The sequence below is a fragment of the Equus przewalskii genome, chromosome 13 (assembly GCF_037783145.1).
Source record: "Equus przewalskii isolate Varuska chromosome 13, EquPr2, whole genome shotgun sequence".
Lineage (NCBI taxonomy): Eukaryota > Metazoa > Chordata > Mammalia > Perissodactyla > Equidae > Equus > Equus przewalskii.
In genome coordinates this window covers 20737490-20757677 of record NC_091843.1, presented here as the reverse complement: position 1 = coordinate 20757677, position 20188 = coordinate 20737490, and the positions used below count along the sequence as shown (strand labels likewise).

Sequence of the window (20188 nt, the reverse complement as noted above, 5' to 3'; positions counted from 1 at the left end):
TCCATGCCATACTGTGGCAGCATCCCACATAAACTAGAAGATGGGTACAGATGTTAGCTCAGGGCCAGTCTTCTTCACACACACACACACCCACACAAAGAGTTTGGATTATCATTTTTCTCTCCAAGTACATTATCTCATCAATAAAATAAAGCATTTATTATGCAGAACAAAAATAATAATGACAATATTTAATCAATTCCAATTTAGAGTCAGTGATTTCTGTAACACATATTTGCACTTAGCTTGTATCAGCATTAATGCAGATTTTCATTTCCTCAACTAATAACATTCGGAAGTGATCTAAAACTTTGTCACACATGAAGGAAAGTCCCATCTAGGATTTCCAAAACCAACACACACGATAGAACGGGCCAGAAACAGAACTAATAGTGATGACTGGGCCTCCAGGAAAGCTGAGTAGGTCACCCCAAGCCTCACAGAATAGAGTGGTCACTCCTGCCTGTGAAAATGAGATACTTTGAGTCTTACCTTTTCTTTCGTGGGGCTTTCTGCAGTCTTCCACTGAGGTATTGTCAGTTCATGCTGTAGCAGGGGGCTGCCTTCCCCACTTCCTCCTGCCAATACAGGATGCACAACCATTGGAATCCCAGACCTCAGCAGCCTAGCGAAGCCAGGCAGGCACTGCCAAAGACCCCATATTGGGTCACCAGAAGACCTGCGGTATTGCAGGGCCCTGGTACTTGCTGCGGGTCAGGCACTCTGCTAGGTGTTGGCAACATAGCGGTAAACAGGGCTAACAAGGTCTCTGTACTCCTCACAAAGTTTACCTTCTAGAGGTGGGAGATGGACAGTACTATACATAAATATTCTCAAATGGTACAACAGGGTCATGGAATAAAGAGATGCCGAAGAGGCCGTGCCTATTTTAGAAAGGACGATCCGCAAAGATGGCATTGAATGGAGAGCCAAGGGACAAGAAGAAGGCAGCCTTGCAAAGATTTGGGGGAAGAATGACCCAGGTAGAGGGCCCAGCAAGTGCCATGGCCCTGCCTGAGCAGGGACAGACTTGGCCTGTTTGAAGAACAAGCAGAAGGCAGAGGTAGCTGGAGTCTAGTAAATGAGGGGGGAAGTTGGTAGGAGATGTGCTCAGCAAGGCAGCCATGGGTCTGATATCGCAGAAGCCATGGAAAGTGTCTGGATTTTATTATAAATAGACTTGGAAGGCACTGGAGGGTTTAGACACAGCAATACGATCTGTGTTCAGTTTTAAAACGATCACTCTGCCTGCTGGGGGGAGAAGGGGTTGGGGTGGGGGAGGGGGGAAGAGTGAGAGTAGAAGCAGGAAGGCAGAGCTGAAAACTTGCAGGAGCCCTGGTGAGAGATGATGGTGGCTCAGACTAGAATGACATCAGTGGAGAGGAATGAAGCAGTTGGATTCTGGGTATATTCTGGAGGTCAAGCCCATGGATATTATTCCCATTGAGCTTCAGTTTTCTCAACTGTAAAATGTAGACAATGATACCCGCCAGCCCATCTCAAAGCATTACTGGGGAGTGTCTCTTTGAAATTGCTTCCCAATCCACAAAGCATCATGGCACTAACTTGAGCTTCCTAATGGCAAGTTTGCATTTGCATATCACTTCCCAGTTTCCAAATCACTCTCCCAACCCAGTTCTCCCTCATCCTCAAGGCAACCCTGACAGGTAGTAGCAGGATCTTACAAGAAAGGTGAATTGAAACTTGTTTGAGGAGACACTTGTTGTGGGCAGTGCAGACCTCAAACACTGCTTGCAGACAATCTTCATAAAGTGGGAATTTCTCAAGACCTAGGTAAACTAGTCTCCACAAGAATAGGCCAAATCCATAGGATTCCTGGAGATGGGGGTGAGGACTCCAAAATCTATTCTCTCTAAACCAACCACAGAATATAATGAGCGATATAAAAGATGGCCATAGTTGTTCTGTTGGAGTGGCCGGATTATGAGTGATTAACCTTTCTTTCATATTACTGATATAATGTATTCTCAATCAAAATATATCCTAAAAAATAATCTCCTTAGACTAGCATTAGTTTCATTATATTGGTAAAAATCAGAAACAATGTATTCATTTATTCATTATGTGTTTTGTGAGTACTTAACTATGTACCAAGTACTATGCTAGGTGCTTGATATTCAGGGGGGACCAGAGAGACATAGACCCTGCTCTAGTGGCTCTAAGAAGTCTGGATTCTTTGCAACAAAAAGGAATTATATGATGTTTAATGAAATATTAAAGGAATTAAATGATCTTTATGATTGCACAAAATACTGAAAGCAATTTAAAGGCTCAATAATAGAGGAACACAGCACATCTTAAGAAAAATTGTTCAAAATCTGTAAATAAGGCAAAAAGCCAGCAGGATGTCTTTCAATCCACATTGGAGCATTGTTTGACAGGCCCTCCCATGGATCACTGAATTAACTAGGGGAGTGTACCTTTGCTTGACTTTGTAAATTGACTATTAATTAAAAGATTATACTCTGAAGTTCTGGGTTAACTCTAGATTTCTGTGGGCTAGAGATGCAAATAACTTCAGTATAATAGATAACCAAGAATCATGGTTGTTTGGGCCCACGGGGCATAGACCACTTTGTATCTGTCCCAGCACATGATTTCAACATTCTTCCTCCAATGCCTGTACCACTCCCGTTCTTCTAATGCTTTCCATCAGCTTTACCCTTCTATTCAATGCCTCATTAATGAATTAAATAAATCTTTGCCACCCATTCATCCTGTATTTGTATAAGAGTCATGTTTTTAACTTTTTGAAAATTATACTTCTGTGATTTCTTGATGGAATTTATAGTCATTAAAATCATGTTTTTGGAGAATGTAATGATGTGGGAAAATAATGTGCAGTGGGAAGTGCTCATAACGTGCAGTGGAAAATGCAAGCCACAAAACGGTACATATGGTATGGTTCCAATTTTATCAATATATATTTATAGGAACACACACACAAAGAAAAGGAGACTGGGAAAGCAGCGGACAGAGAAGCCGAAAGCAGTAAAACAGAGGAAAAAGAGAAAGAGAGAGGAAGGCGAGCGAGGGAGGGACCGGCTGTTTTCTGCCTGTCCTCGGTCTCCCGGACCTCCAACCACCTCCCGGGGCGCACAACGTGGGAACAAAGCCTGGGCTCCCAGGCTGGGGGCCGGCGGGGGCGCAGCCCCCCGGACTTGCGGGGGGCGATCCCCAGGTCTCCGGGCCACCCAACCCACCCGCCTCCATCCCTCCCCAGCACCCCGGCGCCCGGACACTTACTTCTGGTCCATCCTGGCAGGGCGAGCGCCAGCAGGCAGAGCCGGGCGGCGCCCACGCCCCCGGGCATGGTGGCAGCGGCCCCTCGCGCGCTCCGCTCTCACAAGCACGCGGCCATGCCAGCCCCCTAACCAGGCGGCGGCGCGTCTGGAACCCACTGCTCACCCTGCGCCTCCCAGCCCGGCTCCCAGCCATCAGCCGCGACGCTCCGCCCTCATCCCCGCAGGGCTCCGCCATGGGGTGGAGGAGGGGACGCGCCCGCCAGGAGACGGCGGGAGGGACCTCGAGGGGAGGAGCCAGCGGGACCCCTGGGGAGCCGGGCCGGCTCAGGTGATGGGGAGCAGAGGAGAGGGTCGGAGCCCGAGGAGAGGCAGGGATTCACGGTGGGCGCGGCCTGGGCAGGGTCGGGGGCTCGGCTTCTAGGAGTTAAACTGGACCCCTCTTGGGACAACTGCCCGCTTACTCCGTGTCGCACTGTGCTAGACGCCTTGGGTGACACTCAGAGGCTGCACAGCCAACACCGTCTCCCAGAAGCTGCCACTCTTGGAGGCAGGCTCCGAAAGAGTTAAGTGATTCACCAGGCACAAAGAACTAAGTGCTATATGGAGTTGTTTTCTTAGCAGGACACAAATCAAGGAGCCATTCCTCCTGACTGGGAGGAAGCGGGTTGTGAAGAGAGGATTCCCAGAGGAGAAGACATGTGAGCTGGGGAGGAGGAGAAATGGAGGACCAGGCAGGGAAAACGGCCTAGACAAACCGTACTAGGGCCAGAAAGCCCATCGGCTGCACTGGGGGGAAACTGGAATTTGGGATGGTTAGGATTTGGGGCTTTGGAGGTGACAAAATAGAAATGGCAAGCAATAGGATATATTGGAGTATATGAGGAAGCCATTTGGTGTAAACCTAATTCGGCCTGACTTTGTTTTTCCAAAAGGACCTGACTGTGGCTGTTGAGCACATATTGTATATCTACTTTAAAACATTTCCTGTGGCAAGAACAAAGGCCCTTGAGATAAAGGTGCAACTTCCTCCCACATTGGCATTTCCTTAGGGATAAGCATCTTTCCTTAGGCTAGGAACTGATTGCTGTGCTCACCTTTGACCACCCAGCTCACCTGTGACCACCCAGCTCCAGACAACAGACCTGCCACCCTGCCGTGTTCACCGGGACAGCAGACCTACCTGCTGTTTCCATCAATCGCTGTGCCAACAGAGCAGTCTCGCGACTATTGTAAAAGGGACATTTCAATCATGTGTGAAACATCCTGTTTGGGTGTATATAACCACTCTGTGCACCCCACTTATTTGGTGCCCTTTCTTCCTTCAGGAAGAAAGGCACCGGGCCATGGTCCTCAGATTTCAGCTCAGAATAAACTCTCCCAAATTTTCATTTATAGATTGGTTATAGATTATTTTCGTCAAAAGAGGGCAATAGACGGAGATGGGACCTGAAAATAATAACAGTGACATTCACTCACTGAGGGCTTACTATCTGCTAGAATAAGAAAACAATATAACTAAGACTGATAACACCCTTACTAAGTGCCAGACACTGTCCTCAGTACTTTGCATACATTAGCTTAGTTAATCAAGGAAAAGAACTACTTTTTATTGTCCTTTAATATGTTCCAGGGACTCTGCATACAACATCTCTTTTCATTAGCCCAATAACCCAATAATCTCCTGGGGTAGGTACTGATGCTGTTCTGTTTTACAGAGGAGAAAACCAAACCTGGGAGGCTAAGTAATTTGCCCAAGATCACACAGCTGATGTCAGAGTCTGAATTCAACCCCACATCTGTAGAACTCCAGAGCTTGAGGCAACACACCTTATTTTATAGATGGATAAACTGATAATCAGAGAGAAATGGCTTACCTAAGACCCGTTAGCAAATTTTGGCAAAGCCTGGTTCGAGAAACTGAGCCTCAGACCTCTCTGCCCTCTGTTCCTGCCAGCTGAACCTCTTTCTTCAAACCCAGGGTTGCACAAGTAAACAGGATGCTGTGGACTGGGGAGGACAAGGCACTCCTGAAGGTGATGAGTAGGTGGGTCTGTCAAAACCACTGGGCATCCATGGGATAAATAAAAGATACACTTTTTGCCATTGATGTATTTAGAAGCTGTATTAGTCTGCTCAAGCTGCCTAACAAAATACCCAGACTGGGTGGCTTAAACAACTGAATTTTATGTTTTCATAGTTCTGGAGGCTAAAAGTCCAAGATTAAGGTGCTGGCTTAGTTGTTTTCTGATAAGGCCTCTCTTCCTGGGTTATAGATGGCCATCTTCTCACTGCGTCCCCACATGGCCTCTTCTCTTGTGTGGAGACAGCATGCTCTGCTGTCTTCCTCTTCTTGAAAGGACGCTAATCCCCTCAGATAAGAGCCCCATCCTTACCATCTCATTTAATCTTTATTACCTCTTTATAGGCTCCATCTCCAAATACAGTCACATTGGGGATCAGGGCTCCAACATATGAATTTGCGGGGGAACACAGCTCAGTCCATACCAATCTGTCCTTTGGCCCCCCAAAATTCACGTCCTTCTTGCACGCAAAATACATTCACTCCATCTCAACAGCCCAAAAGTCTTAACCCATTCCAGCATCAATTCCAAGTCCAAAGTCTCGTCTAAATAGCATCTCAATCAGACATGGGTGAGACTCAAGGTGTGATTCATCCTGAGGCAAAATTCCTCTCCAGCTGTGAACCTGTGAAACCAGACAAGTTATGTGCTTCCAAAGCACAGGTGCAGGATAGACGCTCCCATTCCAAAAGGGAGAGATTGGAAAGAGGAAAGGAGAGATGGGTCCTGAGCAAATCCAAAACCTAGCAAGTCAAATTCTATTAAATTTTAAAGCTCTAGAATAATTCTCTGGCTAGATGCTCTGCCTTCTGGGCCCACTTGAGCAGTAGTGTTACCGCCACAGCCTGAGGCAGCAGGCCTGTCCTCTTGGCTGTGGGGAGCAGCCCTACCCCTGTGGCTTTTTGCTGCAGCACGGCACCTGAACCATTGGGCAGGGGCAGCCTGGCTCCCTAAAACCAAGAGGGGGCCACATCCTCTAGAACCAAGAATGGAATAGCCTTGCTTTCTGGGTCCTGTCCTTTAGTATCCCAGAATTCCAAAAGCCTTCCTTTATTTCATCCTGTCTCTGTTCCCTTTGGTCCAAACTGGCACTGTCTCTGCTGGTATGATCCCATCTCTATTCCTGGTTTCTGCTGACATGGCTGATTAAGTGCACGGGTCATCTCCTTATAGAGTGATTGTCCAGCCAGACCCTTGGTGTCACCTCTAGAACATGCGTTCTCGTTTTTGCAATATGGATGGGCTGAGAATTTTCCAAATCTTCAAGCTCTGGTTCCTTTTTGCTTTGCAATTCCTTCAATTTATCTATTTCCTTTCGAATATTACTATAAGCAGCAAGGAGAACACAGGCCACACCTTCAACACTTTGCTTAGAAATCTCCTCAGCCAAATATCCAAGTTCATCACTTGCAATTTCTACTTTCCACAAAACACTAGAACGCAATTCAGCCAAGTTCTTTGCCACTTTATGAGAAGGATCACCTTTCTTCCAGTTTCCAATAACGTGTTCTACATTTCCGTCTGAGACCTCACAAGAATCGCCTTTAACATTCATACCAACATTCTGTTCACGATGATATATGTCTTCTCTAAAGTGATAGAAGCTTTCTTTTCAGCTCTTCTCTTTTCTTCCTGAGCCCTCAGCAGAATTGCCTTTAACATCATATTTCTCCCAACAGTCCCTTCAAGGCATTCTAGGGTTTTTTCTAGCATGTGCCTCAAAGCTTTTCCAGCCTCTACGTTCACCCAGTTCCAAAGCCACTTCTATATTTTTAGGTATTTGTTACAGCAGCACCCCACTTCTTGGTACCAAAATCCATATTAGTCAGCTAGGGCTGCCATAACAGAATACCATAGACAGAGTGGCTTAAACAAAGAAATGTATTTTTTACAGTTATGGAGGCTGGAAGTCCAAAATCAAAGTGTTGGCAGGGCTGGTCTCTGGTGAGGTGTCTCTTCCTGGCTTGTAGATGGCCACCTTCTCACTATGTCCTCAGCGTGGCCTCTCCTCTGTGTGAGCATACAGAGAGAGAGAGAGAGCCCTAGTCTTCCTCTTACTATAGGAACACTAATTCTATTGGATAAGAGCCCCACCCTTATGACCTCACTTGACCTTTATTACCTCCTTATAGGCCCCGTCTCCAAATACAGTCACGTTGGGGGTTAGCGCTTCAACATATGAATTGGGGGGTTGAGGGGAGACATAATTCAGTCCATAACAGGAGCTTCAGCCCTAGTGCCATGAGACTAGAACTTTGGTCCCAGTTCTTTCCAACCAGCTCTGTGACTTTGGGTAAGTCCCTTCTCCTTTTTGGGCCTGAGTTTCTGAACAATGACCTGGGAATGGTAATGGTTGCTCCAATCTAACGCAGGAGCTGTGAGAAGCTGTTGAGATAATGGTGGTGAAAGAGCTGAGCCAAGTAAAAAAGGCTGAAGTGCCAAGTCTAACTGATTCTATGGACAATGTACTTGCAATAGGCATATAAACTCCATGCCTGAAATTTGCTTCCAATTGCTGACACTCAGCTGATCAATATTTAATCAGCAGGTACCCCGGAAAAATTGGGAAGTTGCTCACAAGAGAAAAAGTCCAGTGGTTACTTCACCGACCAAGGGGTAGGGAAGTTCCCAATTCTGTCTCTCATTCACCACCCTCCACATTTATTCACAGGAATAAGCATATCCACACTTTTGATTCCCTGGAAGCCTTTCCATTTATTCGGAAAGAATGTATTGGTTATTTATAAAGAATACTACATCTCCACATAATCTTTAAACTATTCATGACATTTAACCTAGTAATCACATTTCTGGGAAACTATCCTAAAACAATAATCTGCAACACACACAAAGATTTATGGACTAGAATGTTCATAGTGGTGTTATTTATAATAGTGAAAATACTACAAACAACCTAAAAATCCAACTGTGAAGGAACAGTTAATAAATTATAGAATATCCATATGATGGATTATTATGCAGCCATTTAAAATAACATTTACAAAGAGTTTATGCTCTGATATTTAGTGAAAAAAAGCCGAGTCCAAAGATACATTTAAATATGATCTCAGCTATGTAAATAAAAGACATTTAAAAAAGGAATAGAAGGAAATGTGCCAAAACATTAGCAGTGGTGATCTCTGGGTGACTGATGAGACTGCGGATGGATGAAGGTTTTTTGTTTTTGTCTTTTTTTTCTTTCCGATTCTGTTTTTTACAATACTTGTGAGTCAGTTCAGTAATGGGGGGAGGGGGGGTATATGTTAAACACAGGGAAGGAACGCTAAAGGAATAATGGTTTATCTGGTGTCTTATGCAGAGTTTTGATCTCTCTACACATGCTTGACTCTCTCTTCTGATGTTAGGGAAACAAGGCCAATTAGAGCAACCAGTTTCAGAGTCCAGGTGACCCAGCTCACTGTTCTTCTCTAGCTACAGTATACTATCGTGGTTTGGATGTGGCCATCCTGCCAGGATTTAAATCCCTTTGCTGTCCTTTACTAGCTGTGTGACCATAGGCAAATAAAGTTTTCTGTGACTGTTGCCTCATCTATAAAAGATGCTGATAAATACAGTTCCTAGCTCATAGGGTTTTTGTGAGGCTTAAATGGGTGCTTAGAGTTGCACCTCTCACGTAGTAAGCAGCCAATAAACGCTTGCTTTCATTATCCTCGTTCTGCTGCTAATAAGTGTGAGGGTGGAGAGAGTATTCATAATGCTTAGTTTGTGCTTTTAGTTGTGTGATGAGTTAAGAGTCTAATTAAATACTGATTCTTTAATTATTATCAAAGATAATGATTGTGTTATACTGTAATTGTCTTTTTCCTATCCCAACCCCACTGCATTCTGAGCCCTTTGTGAATAGGAGCTGGACCTTGTACTTCTCTCATCCTCCCAGCACTTAGAAGAGACAATAAATGTTTCATTAAATAAACTAAAAATTAGGGGCCAGCCCCATGATGTAGTGATTGAGTCTGGTGCACTCCGCTTTGGTGGCCTGGGTTCATGGGTTTGGATCCCAGGCATGCACCTACACCACTCATCAGCCATGCAGTGGTGGCGACTCACATACACCATAGAGGAAAACTGGCAACAGATGTTAGCCCAGAGCAAATCTTCCTCACAAAAAAATAAATAAATACATAAATAATAAATTAAATAATTAATAATAATAATTTTATTCTGGCTTAGCGTAAACTTCCAAGACGCTTGTGGGAGAATTGTCTTCATTGGTCCTTACTATGGGAATAATGTTGGCCCTGTGATAACTTTACTCTGTAAACCATTTTCCTAGCAACTAGCTCTTTTTTTTAAAGTCTGGTTTATTTGGGAGTAATTTATATACATTAACATTCTCCATTTTTTTAGTATATACAGTTATGAGTTTTGATGAATGTGTACAATTGAATAACCACTGCCACAATCAAGAACACCCCCAAAAACTACCCTCCTGTTCTGTCACTCCCAATTATGGCAATCACTGATCACCTTTGTGTCTCTATGGTGTTGTCTTTTCCAGAATGTCATATAAATGGAACCACACAGAATGTAGCCTTTCGAGTCTGGCTTCTTTCATCCAGCATAATGCATTTAAGATTCATTCATGTTGTCAAATGTACCAGTAGTTCCTTCCTTTTTACTGTTCAGTAGTATTCCCTTGTGTGGATGTACCACAGTTAGTTTATCCATCCACCAGTTGAGGAACATTTGGGTGTTTCCAGTTTTTGATGATTATCAATAAAGTCACTATGAATATTCAAGTTTTATGTGAAAATAAGTTTTCATTTTTCTAGGGTAAATAATGAGAAGTGGACTTGTTAGGTCTTGTGGTTAAATATATGTTTAACTTCATAAGAAACTGCAAAAAGTATTTTCCAAAGTGGCTGTACGATTCTGCACTCCCACCAGCAAAGTATGAGAACTCCAGTTGCTCTGCATCCTCATCAGGACTTGGTATTGTCAGTTCTTTTGATTTTAGCCATTCTAATAAATGAGTAGTTCCCCAGCAACTCTCCTGCTCTTCAAATACTCCACGAAGCAGCCAGGTTAGGATTACTGAATTCATTTTGATAGAAGGAATTAAAGCCTAAAGAGGGTTTTTTACCCAAAAGTCTCTTGGTTATGTTCAAGATTTTAGTCTTCAGTTCTGCTTTTTTCCTCTCCCCAAAATCCACAGGAAAAGAAAATCCCCCAAATCCATGAGAAATACATATAGATCTTGTACATATTTTGCTAGATTTCTATCTAAGTATTTCATTTATGGGGATGCTAAGGCAAATGGCATTGTGTTTTTAATTTCAAATTCTACTTGTTCATTGCTGATATATAGGAAAGCAATTGACTTTTGTATATTAACCTTGTATCCTGCAACCTTGCTATAATTGCTTATTAGTTCCACGGATTTTTTTTTTATCAATTCGTTCAAATTTTTTACATAGATGATCATGTCATCTATGAATATAGTTTTATTTCTTCCTCTCCAATCTGTATATATTTTGTTCCCTTTTCTTGTCTTATTGCATTAGCTAGAACTTCCAGTATGATGTTGAAAAGCAGTAGTGAAAGGGGACATCCTTGCCTTATACTTGATCTTAATGAGAAAGCTTCAGTGCTCTGAAGTTCCTCCCATTTCAGTGTGAATTCAGGCTTTGTCTCCAACCTAGCAGCTTTTGTATTAATTGATTTTCTCTATTGATTTCTTGTTTTCAATGTCATTGATATCTGCTCTAATTTTTATTATTTATTTTCTTCTGCTTACTTTGAATTTAAATTGCTCTTCTTTTTCCAGTTTTCTAAGGTGGAAGGTTAGGTTAATTTTAGATCTTTCTTCTTTTCTAACATGTACATTCAATGCTATAAATTCCCTCTATGCACTGCTTTCATTATATATTTACAAATTTAAGTTGTTTTCATTTTCACATAGTTCAAAATATTTTTTTAATTTCTCTTTAGATTTCTTCTTTGATCCATTTGGTTATTTGTAAGTGTATTATTTAATCTATAATTTTGAAATTTTCCAGTTATCTTTTTGTTATTGATTTCTAGTTTAATTCCACTGTGGTCTGAAAGTTGACATTGTATGATTTCTATTCTTTTAAATTTGTTAAGGTGTAAGATCAATGGAACAGAATTGAAAACCCAGAAATAAAACCACATGTCTACGGACAGCTAATCTTCAATAAAGGAGCCAAGAACATAAAATAGAGAAAGGAAAGTCTCTTCAATAAATGGTATTGGGAAAACTGGACAGCTACATGCAAAAAAATGAAAATAGACCATCATCTTACACCATACACAAGAATTAACTCAAAATAGATTAAACATTTGAATGTAACACCTGAAACCATAAAACTCCTAGAAGAAAATATAGGCAGTACACTTTTTGACATCGGTCTTAGCAGTATCTTTTCAAATACCATGTCTACTCTGACAAAGGAAACAAAAGAAAAAAGAAACAAATGGGAGCTACATCAGACTAAAAAGCTTCTACAAGGCAAAGGAAACCATTAAAAAAATGAAAAGACAACCCACCAACTGGGAGAAAATATTTGCAAACCATATACCTGACAAAGAGTTGATTTCCAAAATATATAAAGAACTCATATAACTCAACAACAAAACAAGTAACCTGATAAAAATAGGCAGAGGATAAGAACAGACATTTTTCCAAAGAAGACATGCAGATGGCCAACAGACAAATGAAAAGATTTTCAACATCACTAATTATTAAGGAAATGCAAATAAAAACTACAATGAGATATCACCTTACACCTGTCAGAATGGTGATAATTAAGAAGAGAATAAATAACAAATCTTGTAGAGGATGTGGAGAAAAGGGAACCCTCATATGCTGGTGGAAATGCAAACTGGTGCAGCCACTTTGGAAAACTGTATGAAGATTTCTAAAAAAATTAAAAATAGAGAGCCAGCCCCAATGCCCTAGAAGTTAAAGTTTGGCACACTCTGCTTCAGTGGCCTAGGTTCAGTCCCCACGTGCAAAACCATACCACTTGTCTGTCAGTAGCCATGCTGTGGTGGTGCCTCACATAGAAGAACCAAAAGGACTTATGATTAGAATATACAACTATGTACTGGGGTTTTGGGAAGGAAAAAAAGAAAAGAGAGGAAGATGAGCAACAGATGTTACCTCAGGGCGAATCTTTCCCAGCAAAGTTTTTAAAAAGTTAAAAATAGAAATACCATATGATCCAGCTATCCCACTGCTGGATATTTACCCAAAGAACATGAAATCAACAATTCAAAGAGATTTATGCATCCCTATGTTCATCACAGCATTATTGATAGGCAACCCAAGTGCCCATCAATGGATGAATGGATAAAGAAGATGTGAAACACACACACACACACACACACACACACACACACACACACACAGTGGAATAGTACTCAGCCATAAAAAAGACAAAATCCTGCCATTTGCGACAACAACGGGTGGACCTTAAAGGTATAATGCTAAGTGAAATAAGCGCAACAGAGAAAGCCAAACATGGTATAATTTCACTCATATATGGAAGATAAAAAAACACACTGATAAGGAGAACAGATTTGTGGTTACCAGAGGGGAATGGAATGGGAGGAGGGCGAAAGGGGTAAAGGGGCACATGTGTGTGGTGACAGATAAAAACTAGACTATTGGTGGTGAACACAATGCAATCTACATAGAAACTGATATATAATAACGTACACCTGAAATTTAGGCAATGTTATAAGCCAACATGACCTCAATAAAATAATTTAAAAATTTTAAAAATAAATTTGTTAAGATGTGTTTTATGCCTCTGAATGTGGTCTATAGTGGTGAATGTCCCACGTGATCTTGAGGAGAATGTGTATTCTGCTATTGTTTGATGAAGTAGTCTATAGAAGTCAATTATGTCCAGTTGATTGATGGTGTTGTTGAGATCAATTATATCCTTACTGATTTTCTGCCTGCTGGATCTGTCTGTTTGTGACAGAGGTGTGTTGAATTCTCCAGCTTTGATAGTGGATTCATCTATTTCCTTTCGTAGTTCTATCAGTTTGTGCCTCACATAGTTTGATGCTCTGTTGTTAGGCACAAACACATTAAGGATTGTTATGTCTTCTTGGAATATTGACCCCTTTATCACTATACAATACCCTTCTTCATCCCTGATAAATTTTCTTGCTTTGAGGTCTGCTCTGTCTGAAACTAATATAGCTACTCCTGCTTTCTTTTGAATAGTGTTAGCATGGTGTATTTTTCTCCATCTATTTATTTTTAATACATATATTTAAAGCAAGTTTCTTGTACACAACATATAATTGGGTCTTGTTTTTTGATCCACTTTGACAATCTCTTTTTTTAATTTGTGCATTTAGATCATTGACATTCAAAGCGATTATTGGTATAGTTAGATTAATATCTATTATATTTGTTACTGTTTTCTATTTGTTGCCTTTGTTCTTTCTTCCTGTTTTTGTCTTCCACTCTTTTTCTACCTTTTGTGGTTTTATTTGAATGTCTTATGTCATTCCATTTTCTCTCTTTTCTTAGCATATCAGGTATACTCCTATTTTTTACTTTTTTTACTGGTTTCCCTAGAGTTTGCAATATGCATTTACAGCTAATCCAAGTCCACTTTCAAATACCACTACACCACTTCACAGGTTGTGTGAGTACCTTGTAATAACAAAATAATCCTAATTCCTCCTCCTGTGCCTTGTATCATTGCCTTCATTCATTTCACTTACATATGAGCATATATAAGCATAAATATACATATACACAGGCTGATGCTTTGTTCTCAGGTGATGCTGATGCTGTTGATTAGGGAACACATTTTGAGAACCACTGCGTCTGGATGCCATTGAAAGGAATTGCAGTCATCCTTTTGCCTCACTTCCAAATTTGGGATAATTTTTCTCAACAGTTCTCCTCAAAAAATCAGGAGATTTATTTCCTTATTTTTAATCCTGATCTTGTCTTCTTTTGAAAAATTACAAAGACAGGCAATAGTAAGCCTAGATTCTCCCATCGTGACAATTGGCTGGAGACCAGTATTAGCTGCTCCTTTTAGATAGAACATTTGTTCTCCATTTTGTCACAGTCACCACCACCCCCAGCTCACATCACTTATTTATTTTAAAGGCATTTGATTTTGCTATCACTGCAAAAGATAGTGGAGACATAAGGCAGAATTTTGAGAAGGGGCATGAGCATAGCTGGTTTATCCTATCTGATTAGTTCAGGCACTCAGGGCTGACTTCACAGAAGTGTGACCCGGGCAGTTGCATAGGACCACGCTCTCAGAAGGGCTCCATACTTGGCCTAATGATCTGCTGTTGCTATCTTGAAATTCTTAATAATTTTTTAACAAGTGGACCTACATTTTCATTTTGAATGGGGACCCGCAAATCATGTGGCTGGTCCTGTAGCCACCCCACACTCAATGGTACCTTTTTCATCACCAGATTGCTAAGGAGGAGGGAAAGTTACTCCTGGGATCAGAGATCTGGGTGGCACTTCAGAAACCATCTTGGTCAGCAGATGGTAATTATTTCATTTTATAGCTAGAGCTACGAAGGTCCAGAAAAGAAAAACAGACTTCTTCAAGGTCATGGACAAACCCTGAAAAAGGAGCCAAATTAGAAGTCTAAAGTGATGAGTCTGCAAGGCAGTCAATACTGAGGTTGCCAATGAGTTTATGTATGTGATGTACCTCCGCATACCAACGAGAAAATTTCTGTTTGTCACTTAGCTCAGTCAATTCTGGGTTGAACTGATTGAAGCAGGAGAAGGAGGTAAGTAGAACGGAAGGCTGGGGGGTGTGCTCTTTAAACAGATGAAGAAAATTGTATAAACAGACCCAGTTTAGGACTAGGGTTGGGAAGGAGGAAAATGTTATATATGAACTCCACCTCTATGTTTGTTACAAGGGGCAGACCTCCACCTGAACCCCACATAAATTGCAAAGGGCAAAGGCATTCAGGGAATGCCAATCTAGTGCCCGATTAAAAATGGCAATCAAGGTTCAAGGAAGCACTTAATTTCAGCTGGTCCCACTTAGCTGGAAAAATAGCTCAATTACTTGTAGGTCTCAGCTGCCTGGTTTTAGGTTAATGGTTGCATATACCCAGTGAGAGAGCTGAGTCGCTGCAGCTGGTTGAGTGGTAAGTTAGACCAGGAGTTAGGCAAATAAATCAGCCCCAGGTGGCTTTGCACCTGTTCACATCTGCGCTTGTGGTTTGTGTGGGGTGAAGCCTCCTCTCTCACCCCTCCACCCCCCCAGACATAGTCAAGGAACCACGCCTGGGTGTAGAACTTCATCCCCATACCCACTGTGCTTGGCTCAGTGATGAGTGTGTAGCCCTAAGTGGCACCAATGAGCATCCTCCCCAAGACTCTTGACAGCCATATCAAAAAGTTGCTTCCTTTTCTTCTGAGATGGTGAGCAATGTAAATCTGGGACTATGGGTGGTCCTTTTGCCACCATGTCAGGAAAGAATCTGAAAATAAAGTCAAATAGTGGCAAGAGATAGAAAGAGAGAGAAAGGAGCTAAATAATATTATTTAAACCTACGGATCCAGCCATGTCTGAAGTGAATCTACCCCTTGAACTTCTGTATTACATGAGCCCAAAATTTTCTTTTTTTGCTTAAGCCTGTCTGAGTTAGGAGTTTGTCACTTGTGGCTGAAAACATCTCACTAATATAAAGCCCTTCTCCATCCTAGGCACTGTGCAAGATGCTGGTATTACAACAGTGGACAAGACGCACATCATTCCTACCTTTGTGGTACCTAGAGTCCAGTGGGAGGATAGAATAGGCAAGCAACTACACAAATAAATAAAATAGAATCATTATACATTGGGATTTGTAAACAAAAAGAGCTAAGAAAGGAACACTGCTTTAGGCAGCATGGTGGGGAAAGGACCTCAGCTGAGTGTCTTTTAAGCTGAGAGTCAGTGGTATGGAGAACAGACGAAGAGAGTTCTGAGCAGAGCAAACAGGAGCTGCTCTTAGTCTTGAGAGGGCCTGATTCGTTCAAGCAACTGAAAGAAGGCCTTGATTTATTCATCCATTTGCCTGTTCAGCAAACATCTACTAGGCGTGGCATGGTGCTAGGCACAGGATACAAAGATAAACAAAAACAGTCCCTGACAACTGGGCAAGATATATTGAAAGCCATAAAAATGTTCAAACCATTCAATTTAACAGTTCCACTTCTAGGAATTTAGTCAAAAGAAAAAACACCACAAGGATGTCTGCAAAGATATAGCTACAAGGGCGTTCACTGCAGCATTATTTATTTTTTCTACTTTGCATTGAAGTACAACATACATACTTGTATTGAGTGCACATATCATAAGTATACAGCTCAACTATTTTCACAACCTAAACACACCCACAAGATTGGTACCCAGATCAAGAAAGAGAACATGGCCTGTACTCCAGAACCCCCTTTTGCCCCCTTTCTAGTCACAAATCTCCTTTCCATCAAGGGTAACTATTAGCCTGACTTCTAACAGTATAATTAATTTTATCTCCTTTTGTACTTTATATAAGTAGAATCACACATTATGTAGTTAGGGGGCGGTGGGAGTTGGGATGTCCTGGTTTCTTCTGTTTAACGTTATGAGATTCCACTATATTGTTTATGTAATGATAGATTGCTTATTCTGTATAGTATTCCATTATTGGAATGTACCACAAGTTATTTACCTATTCTGCTATTTATAGACATGTGGGTAGTTTCCAGACTGAGACTATTATAAACAGTGCTGTTGGGAACAGTCTTTTGGTTAACGTATATCTGCATTTCTTTGGGGTATATAGCTAGGAATGACTTTGCTGAGTCATAGAATGCTGGGTCCCGGTATGTGATCCACTTTAGCACATATTGCTAAACAGTTTAACAAAACGATTCCACCAATTTACACCCCTATCAGCTTTGTAAAAGAGTTCTGTTTTCTTTACATCTTTAATAACACTTTATAATGTCCCTTATTAAAAAATTTTAGCCATCTGGTGGGTGTGTTAGTACCAAATTGTGCTTTCAATTTTCATTTCCCTAATGATTAGAGAGGTTGAACACTTCTTCATGTGATTATTATTTTTTCTTTCAATTTACGTGTGTTATTTTTTCAAATGATTACCAAGTTGTTAGGATATAAAAATTTACTAAGTTGTTTGCATCTAACTACTTAATAAACAGAATTATTAGGTATCTCTTTTGGCCTAGAGGTGCTATAGAAAAATTACTGAGACATTAAAGGTGCCATGTATCAAGAAAGTTTGCGGGACTGGGGCCGGCCTAGTGGCACAGCAGTTAAGTTCACACATTCTGCTTCTACGGCCCAGGGTTCGCTGGTTCGGATCCCGGGTGCGGACACGGCATGGCTCAGCAGGCCATGCGGTGGTAGGCGTCCCACATATAAAAAAAAATGTAGAGGAAGATGGGCACGGATGTTAGCTCAGGGCCAGTCTTCCTCAGCAAAAAGAGGAAGATTGGCAGCAGATGGTAGCTCAGGGCTAATCTTCCTCAAAATGAAAGAAAGTTTGGGAACTTCACTGAGGCAGAGTCTAGGGCAGTGCCCATGATTCCACCCTGGTGTGTGTGTTCTTGTGTGATCCCCTCCTTGCGAGTGTGACTTGCTTCTAACCAACAGACTATGGCAAAGGTGATAGGATGTATGTGACTATATGTATATGATTATGTTACGTAAAATTGTACCATCTGACTTGGGAGGAGTCTCTCTCTCTCTCCCTCTTTCTCTTGCTTTGAAGAAGCAAGCTGCCATGATGTGAGCTTCTCCATGGAGAAAGGCATGCAGCAAGGAGGTAAGGGTGGCCTCAGGCCAACAGTCAGCAAAAAACTGAGGCCCTGTTTGGCAGCCTTCAAGGAATTGAATCCTGCCAAGAATCACATGAGTGAGACTCTTCCCCAGCTGAACCTCTGCTGAGACTACAGCCCCAGTCAACATATTGATTGGAGCTTTGTGAGACTCTTAAGCATGCCCAAACTCTTATCTACAGAAACTTTAATAAAGTGTGCATTGTGTTAAGCGCAATTTTGTGGTAATATTGTTACACATCAATAGATAACTAACACACTCGCCATATGGATATCTCATTTACCAGCGTCATGTAATGAAAAGACCATTCTTTGCAATGTCACTTTTAACATAAATCAGACAGCATTTTTTATAATAATGAGAAGTAGAAACCACCTGAATTTCTAATAGAGTTTTGATGAATAGATCATGGTACATTTTATCCACTTGACAGGATAATAGATGGCCAATAAAAATCATGTGGTGGGGCTGGCTCCGTGGCCGAGTGGTTAAGTTTGCACGCTCCGCTGCAGGTGGCCCAGTGTTTCGTTGGTTCAAATCCTGGGCGCGGACATGGCACTGCTCATCAAACCACACTGAGGTAGCGTCCCACATGCCACAACTAGAAGGACCCACAACTAAGAAGATACAACTATGTACCAGGGGGCTTTGGGGAGAAAAAGGAAAAAAAAAAGAATAAAATCTTTAAAAAAAAAATCATGTGGAAAAGTAGTTAATTACATGGTAAAGTTTTCGCAATATGTCACTAAATGAAAAAATGAGTTAGAAAATCATACATTCAATTATATCCTAATAGTGTCAGATGTGAGTTTTGTGTGTATCTGCATTGCAAAAAAACTGTTAAAATGTCTTTGGGAGTCCCTAGGGAGGATTACAGATATTCAGCAACCTTTTTGTGCATTTTTTATTTTTCTACAGAGAAACTGCCTACAAATTTCATACAAAGAGAAAGTATTACTTTTATACACACACAAATTCATACACATATTTTTTCAGTCAAAGAATTGTCCCTGCCTTGAAGGAATTTACAACGTGGTAGAAGGAGACAGGCAATAGACAAATAAGGGCACTATAGAGTTAGAGATTGTGTGTCCACAACCATTCAGAGACCCAACCAGAACCATCTTAACACAAAAGTCTTGTGGACTGTGATTGTTTTCTCACTGGGGTTAATACCATCCTTGCATCAGTTGCAATCGCCAGAATGTGGGGTTCTAGGCCAGCATCAAGAGCCCACCCTGGGGCCAGCCCCATGGCTGAGTGGTTAAGTTTGCGCAGTCTGCTTCTCCAGCCCGGGGTTTCGCCGGTTTGGATCCTGGGTGCAGACATGGCACTGCTCATCAGGACATGCTGAGGCGGTGTCCCACACTGCACAGCCAGGAGGACCTACAGCTAGAATATACAACTATGTATTGGGGGGGGAGGGCCTTGGGGAGGAGGAGGAGGAGAAGAAGAAGAAGAAGAAGAAGAAGGAGAAGAAGAGGAGCAGGAAGAGGAAGAAGGAGGAGGAGGAGGAGGAGAAGGAAAAGATTGGCAACAGATGTTAGCTCAGGTACCAATCTTTAAAACAGAAAGAAAAAGCCCACCCTATGGAGAGTTGAGGGGAATGTTTCCAAACAAAGGTGGTGTCACAATCAGAAGAAGAAGGCGGATGAGAAAGGGGACAGTGAAAGACAAAACAAGAAGCAGTCAACACTGCATGGAGGAGCAGGGCAAAGGCAAGAAGGAAGTGATCATCGAAGGTGAGGCATTTCCGGACAGCTGGGGTCAGGAGGGCATCTGGAGAGGAGAGAGGGAGAGGTACAAACAACAGTGGTAAAGGGAGCCAGAGACACAGATGGAGACCAGGTCATCCGGAAGTGGCTTTTGTATCAGGCTAAGGTGTTGAACCTTCCTCCTAAGGATGATGGCAGCTCCAGAAGGATTGAAGGCAAGGACAGATGCGTTTGATCACCTTTGTTTCCCCCAAAATATACAATGCCTGGTGAATACTATTACAAGCAAG

The 20188-nt window shown here is 41.8% G+C and overlaps 1 protein-coding gene across 1 annotated transcript in view; it reads right to left on the bottom strand.

Moving 5' to 3' along the window:
- Positions 1 to 3520, bottom strand: part of ADAM19 (ADAM metallopeptidase domain 19) — an 81530-nt gene extending 78010 nt beyond the window's left edge. Inside the window, exons 1-2 of the mRNA XM_008515043.2 lie at positions 3268 to 3520; positions 493 to 578 (exon numbers count right to left, since the gene is read on the bottom strand). Of these exons, the coding sequence (XP_008513265.1) occupies positions 493 to 578; positions 3268 to 3334 (153 nt within the window). The 5' untranslated portion in view covers positions 3335 to 3520. The remainder of the gene's footprint in view (positions 1 to 492; positions 579 to 3267) is intronic.
- Positions 3521 to 20188: the final 16668 nt, after the last annotated feature.